Source organism: Peromyscus maniculatus, chromosome 21 (genome assembly GCF_049852395.1).
Source record: "Peromyscus maniculatus bairdii isolate BWxNUB_F1_BW_parent chromosome 21, HU_Pman_BW_mat_3.1, whole genome shotgun sequence".
NCBI lineage: Eukaryota > Metazoa > Chordata > Mammalia > Rodentia > Cricetidae > Peromyscus > Peromyscus maniculatus.
The window spans coordinates 3,130,375-3,149,116 of record NC_134872.1 but is presented as its reverse complement, the minus strand read 5'-3'; the positions used below and the strand labels follow the sequence as shown (position 1 = coordinate 3,149,116).

The 18,742-nt window shown below is 56.4% G+C and overlaps 2 protein-coding genes and 1 long non-coding RNA gene across 7 annotated transcripts in view; 2 read left to right on the top strand and 1 right to left on the bottom strand.

Moving 5' to 3' along the window:
* Positions 1-15,854, top strand: part of Notch4 (notch receptor 4) — a 25,866-nt gene extending 10,012 nt beyond the window's left edge. Inside the window, exons 12-30 of the mRNA XM_006995550.4 lie at positions 1,415-1,574; positions 3,080-3,225; positions 3,473-3,625; positions 4,208-4,325; positions 4,542-4,629; positions 5,088-5,238; positions 5,670-5,854; positions 8,674-8,926; positions 9,130-9,242; positions 10,050-10,573; positions 11,005-11,388; positions 11,487-11,662; positions 12,044-12,272; positions 12,407-12,479; positions 12,584-12,722; positions 13,277-13,572; positions 13,879-14,026; positions 14,481-14,578; positions 14,746-15,854. Coding sequence (XP_006995612.2) covers positions 1,415-1,574; positions 3,080-3,225; positions 3,473-3,625; positions 4,208-4,325; positions 4,542-4,629; positions 5,088-5,238; positions 5,670-5,854; positions 8,674-8,926; positions 9,130-9,242; positions 10,050-10,573; positions 11,005-11,388; positions 11,487-11,662; positions 12,044-12,272; positions 12,407-12,479; positions 12,584-12,722; positions 13,277-13,572; positions 13,879-14,026; positions 14,481-14,578; positions 14,746-15,357 — 4,046 coding nt within the window. The 3' untranslated portion in view covers positions 15,358-15,854. The remainder of the gene's footprint in view (positions 1-1,414; positions 1,575-3,079; positions 3,226-3,472; positions 3,626-4,207; positions 4,326-4,541; positions 4,630-5,087; positions 5,239-5,669; positions 5,855-8,673; positions 8,927-9,129; positions 9,243-10,049; positions 10,574-11,004; positions 11,389-11,486; positions 11,663-12,043; positions 12,273-12,406; positions 12,480-12,583; positions 12,723-13,276; positions 13,573-13,878; positions 14,027-14,480; positions 14,579-14,745) is intronic.
* Positions 7,267-13,548, bottom strand: LOC143270010 (uncharacterized). Its single transcript, XR_013046853.1, has 2 exons — positions 13,408-13,548; positions 7,267-13,307 (listed from the first exon to the last, which is right to left on the bottom strand). It is a non-coding gene; the product is annotated as an uncharacterized LOC143270010 (long non-coding RNA).
* Gpsm3 (G protein signaling modulator 3) lies at positions 15,005-18,742 on the top strand. Of its 5 annotated transcripts, XM_076558267.1 has the most exons (6): positions 15,005-16,269; positions 16,501-16,722; positions 17,252-17,303; positions 17,472-17,574; positions 17,752-17,951; positions 18,157-18,742. In XM_076558267.1, the coding sequence occupies exons 3-6, from the start codon at positions 17,259-17,261 to the stop codon at positions 18,292-18,294; spliced, it is 486 nt and encodes a 161-aa protein (XP_076414382.1). In that variant the 5' UTR covers positions 15,005-16,269; positions 16,501-16,722; positions 17,252-17,258; the 3' UTR covers positions 18,295-18,742. The 5 variants fall into 5 exon arrangements, with proteins under 5 accessions (XP_076414382.1, XP_042122341.2, XP_042122344.2 ...); XM_042266407.2 differs by lacking the exon at positions 15,005-16,269 and having other exon boundaries at positions 16,288-16,722; XM_042266410.2 differs by lacking the exon at positions 15,005-16,269 and having other exon boundaries at positions 16,558-16,739.

The window sequence follows — 18,742 nt, the reverse complement described above, 5'->3', positions numbered from 1 at the left end:
TATTTCACACACACACACCACACATCACACATACAACACACACATCATACAAACACACATACCACACACACGTCACATAAACACACGCGAGCACACACACACAATGAATAAATAATTTTAATTAATTTAGTAAATGTCACCGGGCGGTGGTGACGCACGCCTTTAATCCCAGCACTCAGGAGGCAGAGGCAGGCGGATCTCTGTGAGTTCAAGGCCAGCCTGGACTACCAAGTGAGTTCCACGAAAAGGCACAAAGCTACACAGAGAAACCCTGTCTCGAAAAAAAAAATTAGTAAATGTCACAACAGCAGGCACAGATGCAAGACGGACAGTTGTTTGTCAGGTAGCTTTAAATCGGATGCAGGGTGAGCGCACTTCCTGCTGACCACGGCTGAGTGACAGAGAGAGTGCAGAGGGTCCGATAGGTCAGTCGGGGCCCCTAAACTTTCAATCCACCTGTGACCCCTTTTCACTCAAGAAATTTTTATTCAACCTCAAACCTAAAAGTATATAAAATAAGTATATCAATCAAGCATGCACTGGTAACAAACCATAAAGACACTTGCTTTAAAACAATTCTTTGGTATACATATAATTTGGCCATTTGCTAAAGACCAATAGAAAATTTGCACACTACTGAGATGGATTTGGCTGTTTTCGGAAGACAAGACAAGACAGATAAACTAACCTGCTGCTCCATGCTGAGGACTGAGAACAGGAATATATGAAGTCTTTGTTTCCTATCATTAAACTGACATACAAGATGGGAAACTCCGTGTGTACCGTAAAAACACCACAGTGTATGACACATGATAATCGCAGATCTGAGCCATGTGTCTGGCCGGCTTTGTCATCGTCTTTGTGGGGTGGGGACAGATGCAGTAGAAAGTGGGGTGGTCTGTGTGTTCAGAACCAAGGCTGCATGCAGCTGCTGCGTGATACAAGCATCTCAAGCTTGTATTGTCTTTGATTTTTGAATTAATTTTTAGTCATTGTATGTTAGAAAAACTTTACTGTTGTCAAAATTTTTGCAGCTCCTACATTCAGTTATGAGCCCCCGTGTCTTTCCTTGGGAGCACAGGACTCCAGCCAACAGGGACTGAAAATGAAAAGGCTTTGAACAGGAAGTGGCCTTGAGAACAGAGCAGGTCAAAACAGAAGGCCAGGCAGTGTGCTGAAGGAGAGATGGCGGCTGGGAGGGAAAAAGCTCCACTCGGGGAGCTACAGGAGACCCAGAGCTCAGGAAGGAACAGGGCAAGGACGTAGGGAAGACAGTTGGTGTCCCAACAGAGACCAAGAAAAGACAGGTGCCTGGAGAGTGAGAAAGCCACGCCCACCGGCCTTTGACCCTTCAGGACATACAGGGGCTTCCGTCCCTCTCAGACTCACTTCCCTCTCCGACCCACCCACACAGGCCAGCTCTGTGAAGTTCCCCTGTGCACCCCGAACCTGTGCCAACCTGGGCAGCAATGCCAAGATCAGGAAGACAGAGCCCACTGCCTCTGCCCTGACGGAAGTCCTGGCTGTGTCCCCGCCCAGGACAACTGCACCTGCCACCATGGCCATTGCCAGAGGTAACACAGCCTCCACCACGCCCTCCTCCCCATCAGCCTCCGCTGGGACAGAAGACAGCTTGGGGCAGGAGCAGGCCAGTGGGATGCAGCCTGATGGGGAACAGGAAGAAGATGGCAAGCTTCCTTGGGAAAGAGAAAGGGAGCCGCAGCTGATGAGCGGTCCCGGGAGGGGAAAGTTTGAGCATCATTGAGGTAGCAGGGGAGAACTAAGGGTCAGGGCAGAGGAAAGCACACACACCAGGGCTGCTGTCTCTCATTACCTAAGTATCTGCTTTGTGTGGACACTTCCTGACACAGAACTAGCCAGGTGTGTTATCACAGGACTGCCACCCAAGTCAAGGCAAATGGATCAGGCAGCCGAGGGAGGCCACAGCCAGCTATACAGTGAGTTTTGAGGCTGGCCTGAGCCACAGGAAACCCTGGACAGAAAGGGACAGGGAGGAGAGAGAGAGAGAGAGAGAGAGAGACAGAGAGACAGAGAGACAGAGAGAGAGACAGAGAGACAGAGAGAGAGAGAGGCAGAGAGAGAGAGAGACAGAGACAGAGACAGAGACAGAGAGACAGAGAGAGGCAGAGAGAGACAGGAACAGAGAGACAGAGAGAGAGACAGAGACAGAGAGACAGAGACAGAGAGACAAAGAGACAGAGAGAGAGGCAGAGAGAGAGACAGAGAGACAGAGACAGAGACAGAGAGAGAGACAGAGAGAGTTGGTAGAGTGCCTCATCCACAGCTACATAGCAATCTGAAGGTGCCAGCCTGGGCTACCTAAAATCTTTTTTTTTTTTTTTAAGTTTTTTTTTTTTTAAAGAAGGAATGGAGCTTGGAGAAATGACTCAGTGGTTAAAAGCACTGGCTTCAGGGAGCCTGCACGGGACTGAACTAAGGCCTCTGCGTGTGGGTGACAGTTGTGTAGCTTGGTCTGTTTGTGGGGCCCCTGCAGTGGGACCAGGATCTGTCCCTGGCACATGAGCTGGCTCTTTGGAACCTTTTCCCTGTGGTGGGATGCCTCACTCAGTCTGGATGCAGGGCGGAGGAGCTTGGTCCTGCCTCAACTAGATATGCCATGCTTTGTTGACTCCCATGGGAGGCCTGACCGTTTCTGAGGAGAGGATGGGGGAGCAGAGGGGGTCGGAAGGAGGTGGGGGAGGGGATGGGAGGAGAGGAGAGAGGGGAAACTGTGGTTGGTATGTAAAATGAATTTTTAAAAATTAATTTAAAAAAAGAAAAAAAAGAGCTCTGGCTGCTCTTGCAGAGGACAGGGGTCTAGATGGTGGCTCACAACCATCACACCTCCCGTCCAGAGGATCCAACATCTGCTGGCCTCCACAGGCACCGGGCACACACGTGGTCCCCAGATACACATGCAGGCAAGACACCCATACACATAAAAATAATGGGTAAAAGAGTTCCTTAGAATGGAAAGGAGGCAACCAAGAGTCCAAACCGGAGACAGAAAGGCAGAGGGAGGGAGGGAGAGGGACCCTTCCCTTTTCTTTATGATCAGATCCTCGTGTGTGTGTGACGCCGGTTGGACTGGGCCAGAATGCGAGGCCGAGCTTGGGGGATGCATCTCCACACCCTGTGCCCATGGGGGGACCTGCCACCCCCAGCCCTCTGGCTACAACTGTACCTGCCCCCCGGGCTACATGGGTGAGTCTCTCCCTATCCCATGTCCACTCCAGCCTACAGCCCCACAAGTCAAAGCTGGGGCTGTGAGCGCTGCGAGGGGCACTGAGTGTGGGCTGTGGGGGGACACCGGTGACTCTAGGGAGGCAGGAGGAAGAGGTTGGATGGCGCAGGGGATTATGGGACAAGGGTGAGAAAGGAAAATGAAAAGCATAAAGCAAGATGGTAGGGAGGGGAACCCCACTTTTTCAGAGCTCACCTGTTCCCTCAGGGCTGTCCTGTAATGAGGAGGTAACAGCTTGTCACTCGGGGCCCTGTCTCAACGGTGGCACCTGCAGCACCAGCCCTGAGGGCTATTCCTGCACCTGCCCTCCGAGTCACACAGGTCCCCACTGCCAAACCGTCACTGACCACTGTGTGTCTGGTGAGTGCTGTCCTGGGCTGTGAACCACAGCAGGTGACGGGGGCTGGGCACCGTACCGTGTGGGTGATGTTGCTTTGAAATTTTAACTGGAGGCTGGGGATATGGTGCAGCTGGTAGAGGGCATGCCTAGCACCCATAAAGCCTCGGGTTCAACGGCCAGCACCACGAGGCATGGTGGTGCTCACCTGTAATCCCTCAGGGGATGATGGGAGCAGAGAATCAGGAATTCTAGGCCGTCTTTGGCTGTGGGTTCAGTTCAATGGGACCCTGACAAACAAATAGAAATTGAGGGATGGCTCAGAGGGTCAAGGCCCTTGCTGCCAAGCCTAAAGACAGGAGTTCGCTCCCCAGGACCCACATGGTGGGGGTGAACTGACCCCTCAAGTTGTCCCCTTACCTCCACATGCCCATTGTGACTTGCACATAACCCCACCCTATAAATGTAAAAACAGTCTTAAATACTAACTGGACAGCCGTGAGTTGTGCTGGTGAGAGGTGGACAACCTTTGTGCTGGGTGTGGCCAAGGTCACAGGCCAGGTTACAGGCATGGAACCCAACCCCTCACAGACTCCTCTCTCCAGCCTCGTGCCTCAATGGGGGTACCTGTGTGAGCAAGCCTGACACTTTCCTCTGCCTCTGTGCCACGGACTTCCAGGGCCTTCGCTGTGAGGGGAAGACTGGCCCCAGCTGTGCAGACAGGTGAGCAGGGTGTGAGGCCCCCCAAGAAGAGCAGAGGATCCCTCAGCCCCCCATTTCCTCTCTACCTCTCCTTGGGCTCTGTGCTTACACAGCTCCCCCCCCACTCTGGCTGCTCCTCCTCCACGGAGCTGACCTACCCTTTCCCCACAACCAAACTTGTTACCCCACGTTACACACTCCCATCACCTTCCCACACACCATCTCTGTCTTGTCCAGCCCCTGCAGGAACAAGGCGACCTGCCAAGACACACCTCAGGGCGCCCGCTGCCTCTGCAGCCCTGGCTATACAGGAAGCAGCTGCCAGGTGAGGTGCAATAAGCCAGATGTGCCAAGCGGGAGAGGCTGGAGAGCTCTAGCTAGTGGGGTCTCGGGGACTAATGGGTGAGCAACGGGGAAACAGATGTCTAGGGTTAGCGTCTCACTGGGGTGTGAGGTGAAGAAGGAAGGAAAGCCAGGCATGGTGGTGCACACCTGTAATCCCCACGCTTGGGAGACAGAGGCAGAAGAATAGAGAGTTCAAGGCCAGCCTCGGCTACATAGCAAGCCTGAGGCCAAGTCTGGGGGTCGGGGGTGAGCTGGATGAGTTTCTGACCCTGCAGACTGTGCTGAAACGGGAAGAGAGAAGTCAGAGGGGGTCGGCGGCGGCGGCGGCGGCGGCCCAGGCCTTCCGCAAGCACGGCATCTTAGAAATGAGAGTGTTTACTCGTCTCTGGGTCCCAGGAGCGCCGACCTTCCTATCTCCTATTCTCTTCCAACCCTCAGACTCTGGTAGACTTGTGCGCCCAGAAGCCCTGCCCGCACACTGCCCGATGCCTCCAGAGTGGACCCTCCTTCCAGTGTCTGTGCCTCCAGGGATGGGCAGGACCTCGCTGTGACCTCCCCCTGTCCTGCCAGAAAGCTGCCATGAGCCAAGGTACCATCCCCGGGACAGACTGGGGAGCAGAGTCCTCCTTTGTCCCAGGCCCCCAGGGCAGCCACACAGCTTGGGTCACAGCCAAAACAACCAAGAGAAACTGGAGTAATGTATTCCACAGTTCAACACACAGGACAGTCTTACGCAGCTCCACCCTTACTATATTTAACATCAACAGCCCAGGCAAGACTCCAGTGTAACACAATTACTAGCAGCATGTCTCACCTGGAGCCACCCGGCTCCACACGGCTCCAGAGGGCCACTGGAGCGAACCCAGGGAACGCAGCAGCACCAACATCTCACCTGCCCAGCCTCTTAGGGAATACTCTGTGGGGGGGAGGGGGGGAGCAGGCGGCGGGGGCGGGGCCGAGAACCCTTCCACCCCGCTTAGCTCCACCCCTTCCTGTCTGTCTGTCTGTCTGTCTTCCCAGGCATAGAGGTCTCCGACCTGTGCCAGAACGGAGGCCTCTGTGTAGACAGGGGCGCCTCCTATTTCTGCCAGTGCCCTCCTGGATTCCAAGGCAGGTTATGCCAGGATAATGCGAACCCCTGTGAGTCCAAGCCTTGCCAGCACGGGGCCACCTGTGTGGCCCAGCCCGAGGGCTATGCCTGCCAGGTAAGAGGTCTGGAGGAGCAGAGATGTGACAACACAGGAGGGGTGGTGAGAACCTAGCTTACCCAGTCCTCTCGTCCACTGAAGCCAGGACCCAAACACCCACCAGGTCAGGCCATCCCACCTCCTACGTCTTTCCCCTTCACCTTTTTCCAACCCTTGCCTCCACATTTGTCCTTCTGCTGGTTCAGTCTTGACCCCACTGCCAAGGGGATCTGCTAAAACAGAGGCTGACCTGTCCCTCCATCATTAAGACCCCCAGGGACAACTTCTTCCAAAGCCCTGCAGGATATCTCTTCCTGCCTGCCCCTCGGCCACATCTGCTCTGTCCCACCCCCTGCTCCAGCATCACAAAGCTGTTTCCGCCTTTGAGCCTCATCCTCCACTGCTGCTCGGGCCTAGAACAGCCCTAGAACAGACTCTTCCACTGCAGGGTGACCTGGAGGCACCTGCCTCTGGAAGATGTTTTCCTCTGAGCTGGAGGAAGGCTTCTCCTGGATGGTCCAGGCCACTCACTCTCCAGGAGAGGAAATGCCGGGATTAAAGCCCAGCCAGACTGAATCCTGTGCTCAGAAACACAACTGTTTTTTAAATGTTGTGTGCATGAGTGTTTTGCCTGTATGTGCACACATGCGTGCCCAGTACCCACGGAGATCAGAAGATAGATTCAGATCCCCTGGAACTGAGTTGCTGATAGTTGTAAAGCACCATGTGGGTGCTAGGAATTGAACCCTGGTCTCTGGAAGAGCAACAAGTGCTCTTTTTTCCCCCCAAGACAGGGTTTCTCTGTGTAACAACCCTAGCTGCCCTAGAACTAGCTCTGTTGACCAGGATGGCCTCGAACTCACTATGTTGTTTTGGATGACCATAAACTCCCCTGCCTCCACCTAGTCAGTGCTGGGATTGTAGGTATGCACCCCCACACCTACTTTATAGTTGTGGGGATCAAACGCAGGACCATGTGTATGCTAGTGTCCTCGTTAGGGTTTCTATTGCTATGTGAATGAAAATGGGCGCAGTAAAGAAATAGCCCTCTCATGAGTGAAAAGGGAAAAGTTTATTCCGAACTGCAGTGGCTGTCTTCCAGGAAAGCAGGGAGAAGGGACAAAGGGGAGGTTTTCCAGGGTTAAATGGGAACTGGAGAAAGGGGGCCTGTGAGCTGGGGTGGGGCTGGTGAGCAGGGACTGGGGGAGCCCAGAGCTAGCATTGACCTCGACAATAGGCACCGCAGTCACGTGTTAATGGAAGGGCCACAAGCTCCTCTTGCCAAAGATAAGGAAAATGTCTCCTTTTTAGCTAGCAGGAACTTTCTCCAAGCCCCCGAGGGAATGGAGTCTTTTGTCTAAATTCGGACCTTGGTAAAAGGACTTTCTTGGAGGACTAGACACTGAAGAGACACCACGACCAGGCAACTCTTAAAAAGGGAAACATTTATTTGTGGCTGGCTTATACTTCAGAGGTTTAGTTCGTTATCACGGTGGGGAGCCTTGCAGCATGCAGGCAGCCATGGCGCTGGAGAGGTAGCTGAGAGTTCTACACCTTGACCAGCAGGCAGCAGGAAGAGACAGTGAGCCACCAGGCCTGGTTTGAGCTTCTGAGACCTCAAAGACCACCCCCTAGGGATGCTCTTCCTCCAACAAAGCCACACCTACTCAAACAAGGCCACTCCCTACGGACTTACAAGGGGCCATTTTTATTCAGACCACTACACAAAGCAAACACTTGACCCATTTAGTTGTGTGTCCCAGCATCGCCATATCTAACCCTTATGAACATCAGGGACGACCCTGTCTCAAAAATGAAGAGAAATGTATCCTGGTTAGTGAACCTCTGAGCACCCACCATTCAGCTCCACGTCCTCATGAAACTCCCTCCTCCAAAAGTTTCCAAAATGCCCTCCGCACATTCCTACAGCTCTCTGGATTCTCTGTGCGTCCATTTCCTCCGACTCTCCAAAGCCTCCCTTCTGGCATGTCATCTGGCAGAAGCACAGAACTTGGGACTTTGCTCTCACAAGCAAAACCACAGTGTGGCTTTGATCGCCGCGCCTGACAAGGCCGTGTGACTCTCCCGAGTATCCTCACCTTTCTGCCAACTGTCTGGTTATCTGTGGAAAGAGGGTTAAATGAGATAACACTTCTCTGCAGTGGCTGAGAGGAGGGTGGAGAGTGATGCATTTACACAATCAGTGCGGTCTCTCTGTTGACTAAGCAGCACGGAGCAGGGATGAGCTCTCCTCTCCCCTTTATCCGCGATACTTAAAAAACTGGCTCAGCCAAGACAGCACTTGCCTCACAGGCCTGGAGATCTGAGTTCAGATCCCCAAAACCCAGGTACAAAGCTGGGCTCAGCAGCACAAGCCTGTAATCCCAGTGACAGTGAGATGGTGAGATGGGAGGCAGAGACGAGCAGATCCTGGGGAGTTAGCGGGCCAGCTAGCCTGGCCTAGGCGGCAAAGTTCCCAGCCACTAAGAGGCCCTGTCTCAAACAAAAGGTGGAAGAGTCCTCTGACCTACACACACACACACACACACACACACACACACACACACACACACACACGTCACCAGCAGGTATTCCAGAGACACAGATCAATGTATAATGCATGAGAAGGCTGGAGGGTAAGTCGGTAGGGGAAAGGTTTCACCAAAAACGAGGCAACGCTCAGTGTCACACTGTTTGGACCGAGGGCTACACTCTCTCACTGAACAGTAGCATGTTGGGTGGCCCTGACAGGCTGTGGTGGATGAGGAGTCCGGCTGCTGAGGCAGGAGGCTGGCAGACCTCCTTCAGCTCAACTCACCTACTGCCCCCCCCTCCAGTGTGCCCCAGGCTACGAAGGACAGAACTGCTCCAGAGAACAGGATGCTTGTCGGTCTCAGCCCTGCCACAACCACGGAACCTGCACCCCCAGGCCTGGAGGCTTCCACTGCGCCTGCCCCCCAGGTTTTGTGGGGCTCCGCTGTGAGGGGGATGTGGATGAGTGTCTGGACCGACCCTGCCACCCCACGGGCACTGCGGCCTGCCACTCCTTAGCCAATGCCTTCTACTGTCAATGTCTGCCCGGACACACAGGTGAGGCCTGGAGTCTCTGGGGCACAGTCCCAAAAGACAGCCTGGCTTTCTCACCCTTTGCCGCCTCCACACCTCTCCCCAGAGAAGATGCCCCAGCATCCTCTGGCCCACATACCATGCCCTGAACCAAGTGTCAGGAGCAAGGCAACACAGAGCAGTGACTGAAGCCATGTGTGATCTCCAATCTCACCCCCCACACACAGGCCGTCGGTGTGAGGTGGAGACAGACCCCTGCCAGAGCCAGCCCTGCTCCAACGGAGGGTCCTGTGAAGTCACAGCAGGGCCACCCCCTGGCTTCACGTGCCACTGCCCCAAGGTAAGTGCTGCAACACCCATCTCCCTTCTCCCTACACTGATGAAAGGTAAGAATGCCAGAGCCAGAGCCCCAGGGCAGTGAGTGGGAAGCGCTGGAGACAGAATAACTAACTGGTAAGGGCCCAAGTTCACCCTGGTTCTCGGGAACAGGGAACGGCACAATCAGATGGCAGCACTTGGTGAGGCAGGCAGATCGAGAGTTCAAGGTCATCCATCCCTGGCTACACAATGACTTTGAGGTCAGTCTGGGCTGTATGAGACTATCTCAAAACACAAAATGAAACAACAAAACCAGCCCTTCCTTGAACGGCTTTAGACAAGTTCTTTAGACTCTGTGTGTGGGGACAGGCGTGTGTGAGGGGCTCAGGGCAGGAACTGGCTGAAGCCTCAGTTAGGACCACAGGACAACCTTCATTATCCTAACATAACACTCATGGGCCAAACCCAGCGATCACCATAGCAAACACTTTCCTCTGCTTATGCCTTCCTCCTGTTAACCCTGGGAAGGCAGGGGAGAGCCTGTGACCCGTCTCCAAGGACACAGTAAGTGGTCGACTGCCCTGGCCGATTAGTCTTCATGCACTTGGACCCTGAAACTGAGCATGGCTGCAGAGCCGCACTGGACCCATTCCCACTAACTGTGGGGTTAGCCGGGGACTTAGCTGCAACATCCATTACAGTTGCCTTGGTGCTCTCCCAGGTCCCTCTCGTATACGAGTCTAGAGCCCTCTGTGCAGGGTTACCCCAGCCGCTGGCCTCAGGGAAGACTGATGCAAGGTCCTTCTGTGTTCTCTTTTCTCTGCCACAGGGTTTTGAAGGCCCCACCTGCAGCCACAAAGCCCCTTCCTGCGGCATCCATCATTGCCACCACGGAGGCCTCTGTCTGCCCTCCCCTAAGCCAGGCTCCCCACCGCTCTGTGCCTGCCTTGGTGGCTTTGGGGGCCCTGACTGCCTGACACCCCCAGCCCCACAAGGTTGCGGGCCGCCCTCACCCTGCCTGCACAATGGTAGCTGCTCTGAGACCCCCAGGTTGGGCAACCCTGGCTTTCAATGCTCCTGCCCTCCTGGCTCTCCAGGGCCTCGGTGCCAAAGGCCAGGGGCAAATGGGTGTGAGGGCCGAGGTGGTGATGGGGCTTGTGATGCCGGCTGCAGTGGCCCAGGAGGAGACTGGGATGGAGGGGACTGCTCCCTGGGGGTCCCAGACCCCTGGAAGGGCTGTCCTTCCCATTCCCAGTGCTGGCTGCTTTTCCGGGATGGGCGGTGCCACCCACAGTGCGACTCTGAGGAGTGTCTGTTTGATGGCTATGACTGTGAAATCCCTCCAACCTGCACGTGAGCCTCCTGGAGCCCCGGAAGGAGAGGCGGGATGGGGTGGAGGTGGGGAGACACACATGCCCGAGTTACAGGATGACCAGCACTGGACTCCATGGAGTTTCCATGCTAAGGAAAACTCTGGGTTCCGACCCAGAGGAATGGAGTGACTGACACTCTGGGGCACAGACCACCTTTGTCTGGACTCCTGAGAGCTCCAAGGTCTCAGGCCTCAGCTTCCCTCCCCCAGACTTTCTGCCATAGAATACCTCCCCTGGCAACCAGCACTCCCAAGAGAAAGGGTCTTGGATCCTCTTTCTGGGAGAGGGGCAGGATGAAAGGCTGGTCTCAGGAGACTGTCAGTAGACGTCAGGGTGTTTGGCCACCACCCTTAGCATCTACAGTGGCAGAGGCCATGGAGAGGCCTGAGTCCATCTCTCCTCTACCCACAGCCCAGCCTATGACCAGTACTGCCAAGATCACTTCCACAATGGACACTGTGAAAAAGGATGCAATAGCGCTGAATGTGGCTGGGATGGGGGCGACTGCAGGCCAGAAGATGGAGACTCAGAGTGGGGGCCCTCCCTGGCCCTGCTGGTGGTGCTGAGTCCGCCAGCCCTGGATCAGCAGCTGCTTGCTCTGGCCCGAGTCCTGTCCCTGACTCTGAGGGTCGGGCTCTGGGTGAGGAAGGACAGTGATGGCAGGAACATGGTGTTCCCCTATCCGGGGACCCGGGCCAAAGAGGAGCTGATCGGAACTCGGGATTCCTCTTCATGGGAAAGACAAGCCCCTCACACCCAGCCCCTGGGCAAGGAGCCAGACTCCCTCGGTGCTGGGTAAGCAAGAGATGGAGGGAGGGTCGAATGTTAGTATTTAAATGGTGCTGGAGAAGGGGACCAGGGGCTCGAGAGTCCCTGATGGACCTTTCCTCCAGGTTTGTGGTGGTGATGGGAGTGGATCTGTCCCGCTGCGGTCCTGAACACCCTGCATCCCGCTGTCCCTGGGACTCCGGGCTCCTGCTGCGCTTTCTTGCGGCGCTGGCCGCAGTGGGAGCCCTGGAGCCTCTGCTGCCTGGACCCCTGCTGGCTGCTCACCCTCAAACGGGGACCAGTAGGTGACCCCTACCATTTCCCTCGACCTTTGCTCATGCCATCTCTGGGAGAGATCAGACTGAGAGCCAAAGGGGATCTTGGTCTCCCTAACACCCCTTCTTTGAAAGGAGTCTCCCTCCGGGCCATCCATTCAGCGGCCTCCCTAGTTCCCTAAGCGCTCTGTACTAACCTCTGCCACAGTCCTACCACCAGCCTTGGGCTCCAGCTCATAAAAGAACAGTAACTATCACACATACCACATCCTCTCCTATGGGCTCTCCTCCAAGCATTTTACCATTAACACATTTAACTACATGAGACGGGTGAGGAAACTGAGGCAGGCTACTCCGCTGGCTCGGTCTCACCAAGAATGCTCCCCTTTGTGCTTCTCTCCTCCCAGGGCCCCCTGTCAGCCAGCTTCCCTGGCCTGTGCTGTGTTCAACGGTGGCCGGGGTGCTTCTCCTTGCCCTAGGAGCTCTCCTTGTCCTCCAGCTCATCCGGCGCCGCCGGCGGCAGCGGCGAGAACATGGGGCCCTGTGGCTGCCCCCTGGTTTCGTTCGAAGGCCTCGGGCGCAGCAGGCGCCCCACCGACGGAGGCCCCCACTGGGCGAGGACAGCATCGGTCTCAAGTGAGACTGAGAAGGGCCCGGGATTCAGGGAGGGGAGGGTCAAGAGAGCTAAGAAAACCGCTGCAGACGTGCGGGGCTTCTGGAGATGCTGGTGGGCCCTAGCCTACATAACCTGACCTCCTCACCCCACCCAGGGCGCTGAAGCCAGAGGCAGAAGTGGATGAGGATGGAGTGGCCATGTGCTCGGGCCCTGAGGAGGGAGAGGAGGTGAACCGGGTGTAAAGGGTGGGGCGGGAATGGTCCAGCGGTGCCAGTAGTGCCGGTGAGAGGACAACCCGGTGGCTTTCACTGATCCTTGCTCTTGCCCCAAGGCTGAAGAAAGGGCCTCAGCCTCCAAGTGCCAGCTCTGGCCACCGAACAGCGGCTGTGGAGAGCTCCCACAGGTGGCCATGCTGACCCCTCCTCAAGAGTGTGAAATGGAGGCTCTGGACATGGACACTCGAGGACCTGGTACACAACCACCCTAGACCAAAACAAAACAAAACAGAATCCTACCCCGGACCCTTTTTTAGAAGCAAAGCCCATTAGAATCCAAACTGGAACCTTTAGAACAGTGGCTCTCAGAGCAGAGACCTAGGACAGGAAGGACTACATGGGGATCTGTCAGGAATGCAAACTCAAACCCTCAGCAAGCTGAGGCGGGGAGCAACCTAACCAAACCTCTAGATAAGTGTGACTCAGGATCAAGCCTGAGAACCTTTGGGAATTAAAGCCTTCTTGCTCCTGTTACTGATGAGACACGAAGAGCTGGGCGTAGTGGTGAATCACGCCTTTAATCCCAGCACTTGGGAGGCAAGTGGATCTCTGTGAGTTTAAGACCAGCCTGATCTAGCGAGTCCCAGGGCAGTCAGAGCTACACAGTGAGATCCTGTGTCAATCCCTTTCTCAACCTCCTTCCACCCCCCATAAAAGGCAGAGCTTGTCTTCTGGCTGAAATTCTCCCAGCAGCCAAGTTATTCTTCTTGTTTTCTTCCCATTGACCTAGTATCCATTCTCACCCACAGATGGGGTAACATGCCTGATGTCAGCAGTCGTCTGTGGAGGAGTGGAGTCCACCATCGTCCAAGGACCGTGGCTGGGAACTCCTGAACCTTGGGAACCACTGCTGGATAGAGGGGCCCGCCCCCAGACTCACACTGTGGGCACTGGAGAGACACCCCTGCACCTGGCTGCCCGATTCTCTAGGCCAACTGCTGCCTGCCGCCTCCTTGAGGCTGGAGCCAACCCCAACCAGCCTGACCAGGCAGGGCGCACCCCACTTCACACTGCAGTGGCTGCTGATGCTCGGGAGGTCTGCCAGGTCAGCGCTCACTGAGGTCCCTGCAGGAGGTAGGAGGAAGCTTGCAAGTAAAATGGAGAGGTCTTCTCTAGGGTTTGACAAAGAGGAAACTGAGCCGAAGACGTGAAAGAGGAAGGCGGCAGACAGCGACTGGAGAGGGGGTTGGAGGGCCTACCATTTAATCCCAGCACTGGAGAGTCAGAGGCAGGCAGATCACTAGGAGTCCTAGACCTTGTCTCAAAACCAAAACAGACAACAAAAGCGTGAGGGGCCTGACCTAGACATCCAGGGTAACGCAGGGGTCACGGGCCCTTTCTGCCTCCCCAGCTCCTACTGGCCAGCAGGCGGACTGCTGTGGATGCACGCACAGAGGACGGGACCACACCTCTGATGCTGGCTGCCCGGCTGGCAGTGGAGGACCTGGTTGAAGAACTGATCGCCGCCCGAGCGGATGTGGGAGCCAGAGATAAAAGGGGTATGGTTGGAGCCGGTGTGCTATCGGAATGCTGGGCAGAGCGGGAATGAGGCGAGGTTCAAACAGCAGGCGTAGCAGGGACAGACTAGAGGATACCCCTCCTGTGCTGTGGTATGGAGAGAGTTTCCCCTTCACCGTCAACTACACATCTTGCCTCAGTCCGTGAATCGGGGATGGAAGAAGTATCGGCGGGAACGGGATGGGGATACCCCGGTCCCACCGATCCAGAACAATACCCATTGTCCCTCCCGCGCGCCGATGACGTCACCAGGGCAACGCTTGCAGCCGACTGTCGGTTGCCAGGGCAACGCTTCCCGCCTGTGAGGAACCCAAGTAGCTCTCCCTTCCTCCTCCTTCCCCCCCCCCCATCACCAAGGCCAGAACCCGTGGGAAACTGGAACGCAGGAGTCTGGTCCCCCAACTGCGGGGTAACGGCTCCCATGTGGTACCCTAGGAAAAACCGCACTGCACTGGGCCGCTGCTGTGAACAACGCCCGAGCTGCCCGCTCCCTCCTCCAGGCTGGAGCTGATAAAGATGCCCAAGACAGCAGGGTGAGCCCCTGCCGCAGACTCCCTACACACAGAACAACCCAAAAGCACGGGAAACCAGAAAGCTCAAAGGGGGCGGGCCCAGCGCCTGGTGGGAGGAGACTGACGCCCGGTGGGCGGGGACTCTGACCGCCCCCCCCCCCCCGGGCTTCCCGGTTTCCGCCCCGCAGGAGCAGACGCCGCTGTTCCTGGCGGCGCGCGAAGGAGCCATGGAGGTGGCGCAGCTGCTGCTGGAGCTCGGGGCGGCCCGAGGACTGCGGGACCAGGCCGGGCTGGCCCCGGGAGATGTGGCCCGCCAGCGAAGCCACTGGGACCTGCTGACGCTACTGGAGGGGGCGGGGCCGCCCACGCTGGAGGCCCGTACGCACGCACGCACCGCGTCAGGGGGCGGGGCCGCGCCGCGCTGCCGGACGCTGTCGGCGGGAGCGCGCCTGCGCGGGGGCGGAGCCAGTCTGCAAGCTCGCACTTGGTCGGTGGACTTGGGGGCGCGCGGGGGCGCAGCCTATGCGCGCTGCCGGAGCCGGTCCGGAGGCTCCGGAGGCCCTCCCTTGCGCGGCCGCAGGTTTTCCACGGGCTCCCGTGGGCGACGCGGGGCCAGGGCGTCACAGGATGACTGGCCTCGCGACTGGGTGGCCCTGGAAACCTGCGGCTCTGCCCGCAGTGCGCCGATCCCGCCTCCGAGCCTGACCCCATCCCCAGAACACGGATCCCCTCAAGTTGCCTGGGGTCTTCCAGTCCACCAAGAGGTGCCCTTAAACTCGGGCGGAGAGAATCAAAACTAGGCAGCTGCATGGAGGGAAGGGAGTGACAGGCAGTCTGGAAGACTCCAGACTTAGCAGTATGCTCGCTTGTCTTCCCCATGGAGTATGCACAGCACTGGGAAGAGGGTTTAGGATGCCCGAATGACACGTGCCGGGCTCTTCCTGGAAAATAGAGCAGCTACAAGAGGACAAAGTGGATTTTGAGAATCCCTAGACTGGAACCAAGAACTGTCGGCAAATTGGGTGTAAAATGTTTCTTGTGTATGGTTTCCCAAAGGGAACCTCTGCGATCCACTACCCACAAGTAGCTGGCAAGTATTTATTGAGCACCTACCATGTGCTGGGCGTTGTGTGGACGATGAAAGGTAACCAATGGCTCCTCCAGCTGATGACTCCTTGCCCTCCCTCTGCCCCTCCCTTCACCCCCCAAGTGGCGCAGGGATGAGGCTTTGCTCTCTACCGACTGCTATCTCTAAGAACCCCAAACTCATGGATAATAAAGCTGACTTAAAGTGTTACTCAATTTTTCCGGGGACCTGGACAGTGCATAGTGTTTGGGGAATTGAGTATTCTAGGTTCATCCATAGAGGTCAGGGGCTTTTAAATACAATTAAGGGCAAACAATCTGGGGATCCCAGTTCATTCGGGATATCATCCGAAGGCGAGAATCTCTAATAGTCAAAACAAATATACAAGGTGACAAATCCTGTTCCTCATCCAAGGGCATTTAGCTATAACATATTCCTAAGGTCTCGAATAAAGGAAGACAGGAGGAACTTGAACTGGAATTTCAGCCTCCTGGCTTTACCTCAATGCTGATAAGCCTGTGAGGTGCAGCCAGGAGGCATTCTGGAAGATTATCAGCCACCATTTATAGAGCATCCCCTATGGGCCAAGGGCCTCACTACAATTAACTCATCCTAATTCTCTGAGGTAAGTGCCACCAAAGGCCACTTTACCCCTTCACAAATTGAGGCACAGAGATTTCATTCACCTAAGACGGCAGGGCTCTCTTCATCCCATTTCATGCCCCAAGCCATGGCTCTAACTTCGCATGGCAGACAGCCATTTGAAGACTCCAGGTGTCTGTCCCGCTCCCCCTGGGGCTAACCAGAACTGGTCAAAAGCCAAACTAAGTTCTGTGTCCCACTCTCGTGACCGCAGGCAAGTCTTCCCCTGGCCTTTGTCTACACTAGCTGAGCTGCCAGTGACCACTCTCTCACACTTGGTAACGCTGAGGGCAGTGATAACTAGTCGTCAACTGCCGGTCCCTGACTACTTCCTGTGTGCTGGGCCAGTGTTAGGACGTGCGCATGTATTTGAGAGCAATGCGTCCCGGATCCAAGCCTTCTGCTTCCTTCCAGAACCATGCCCTTCCCTGACCCAGTAAGTCAAGAGAGAAGGTGAGAAGGACCAAGTCCTACAGCAGGATCAGTCTTAGCCTGGAGAGAAAGAACCTGGTTTGGGGGAGGGGGATCCTAAAGAGTGAAACCACTTCCTGTGTTGTAGCTAGTTCCGGTGTTGACAGAGAGGAGCTGAAGGGGAGGTGGGGTGGAGAGAGCAGTGGGGCAGGCGAAGGGGTTACTGAGGCTCTGGACATGAGCAGGCCAGAGTCTGTCCGTGTCAGGAGCCTGCTCCATCCTGCAGCTGGACTTTTTCCCAGTCTCTGTCCTCCCCTGGGGCAAGAGAGGTCAAACAAGCTGTTTGGGTGGGAAAAGAGAATGGAGGAAGTTGGCCGAGATGGGCGGGGCCCGTGGGGGGGCTGACCAGGAACCTAGCTTCCTGCTCAGTACCCAGGCATCCAGCCCCCAGCTCACCCCCACCCCTTCCAGCCCCCATTCCCCTCAGGAACCCAGGGTTCCAGTCCTCCTTCCAAATTCCAGTCACCCCTTCCCCATCAGTGTCTCTCCCCAAGTCCAGGGATGGAGACTGAAAGACCCCAGGAAGAAGAGGATGGTGAACACCAGGTGAGCTGGGCGCCGGGGTGGGGAGAGGCCAGCCGAGGGAGAAGGGGCATGGGGCATGTGAGGACCCAGAGATGGATGGGCACAGGAGACTTGGAAGAGCTTGGTCGTGGGCCTAGCCCTCTGCCCACACCCCTCATCTGACTGGAATGGACATGTCTTGGCCATCAGGGTCCCCCGCAAGATGATCAGGGCTGGCCCCCTGTGAACTCCACCACTCGGCCTTGGCGATCTGCTCCTCCCTCCCCTCCTCCGCCAGGAACCCGCCACACAGGTACCCCACCAACCCTGGGAGATCCTGACCTACCCCAGGGTCGGCCCACTAACCACCATAGCTGCTCACCTGCTGGTCCCTAACCCAGAGTCCATCAGCTTCCCTGTGCCCACCGCTTGCTACACCACTCACCACCGCCTCTGGGTCTTCTTAGCCCTCCTCCCTCTTCTCCCATAGCCCTGGGGCCCCGTTCGGGCTCCCTGCTCTCCCTGCAGACCGAGCTCCTTCTGGACCTGGTGGCTGAGGCCCAGTCCCGCCGCCTAGAGGAACAGAGGGCCACCTTCCATCCCCCCAAAGCGCCCCCAAGCCCAGCCCCAACCCCGCCTCGGCTTCTCGAGGACAAAGAACAGCTCTACAGCACCATCCTTAGTCACCAGGTAAGGCAGACATATTACACCACCACCCCTTGCTGGCCTTCTGTTTGAGCCCTAACTTTTTCTCCCTAAAGCATATATCCCCTGGCCAGCCTCAGCTCCCCTCGTCACCATCAGAGGTTTCCTGTCTGCCCTACACCAACCCTGGTCCTCTTGCCCAGACCCACCACCCGACCACCAATGCCCTCCTCTCCTGCCACATCTCTAGTGCCAGCGGATGGAAACCCAGCGGTCAGAGCCGCCCCTTCCCCCCGGGGGACAGGAGCTCCTGGAGTTGCTGCTCAAAGTTCAGGGTGGAGGTCGAATGGAGGAGCAAAGATCTCGGCCCCCTACACACACCTGCTGAGACCTGAGAGCTCCCAAACAGCCCCTTCTCGCTGGGACTCAAAGCTGGGCCACCCCACATGCCGGTTCGGCAAGGGGTACCAGAGACTGAAGACGCGGCTGAAATGGCAGTATTTACCACCCACTTTCCCAGGGAACTGGACTTGGGACAAGTACTCTAACCTTGAGAATAAGCAAGGTAGGGTGGACATAACTCCTTAAGACAGTTAAGAGTATCTATCCTGAGCTGTCAAGCTACTAAACAGGGTGTGAGGGCTGAGGCCTGCCCCTTCCTGCCTAGAAAGAAAAAAAAAGGCAAAGATTAGGACAATTGTCCAGCACTAGCACCCCCAAGGCCCAAGGCAGAGGGGACCTGAGGCTGTGAAGCGAACCTTAGCCCCGCCCACCCCCCCTGCTGCTGGGTCTGTCTGATGTTTTGGTTGTATGAATAAATATAATTCCCTCCTGGA

Excerpts from the sequence above, each read along its gene's own strand:
- Gpsm3 (XM_042266407.2), top strand. The coding sequence starts at position 16,391 with ATGGCAGACAGCCATTTGAAGACTCCAGGTGTCTGTCCCGCTCCCCCT. Across the intron at positions 16,723-17,251 it reads CCATGCCCTTCCCTGACCCA|TCCAGGGATGGAGACTGAAA; the intron begins GTAAGTCAAGAG and ends TCTCTCCCCAAG. Across the intron at positions 17,304-17,471 it reads AAGAGGATGGTGAACACCAG|GGTCCCCCGCAAGATGATCA; the intron begins GTGAGCTGGGCG and ends CTTGGCCATCAG.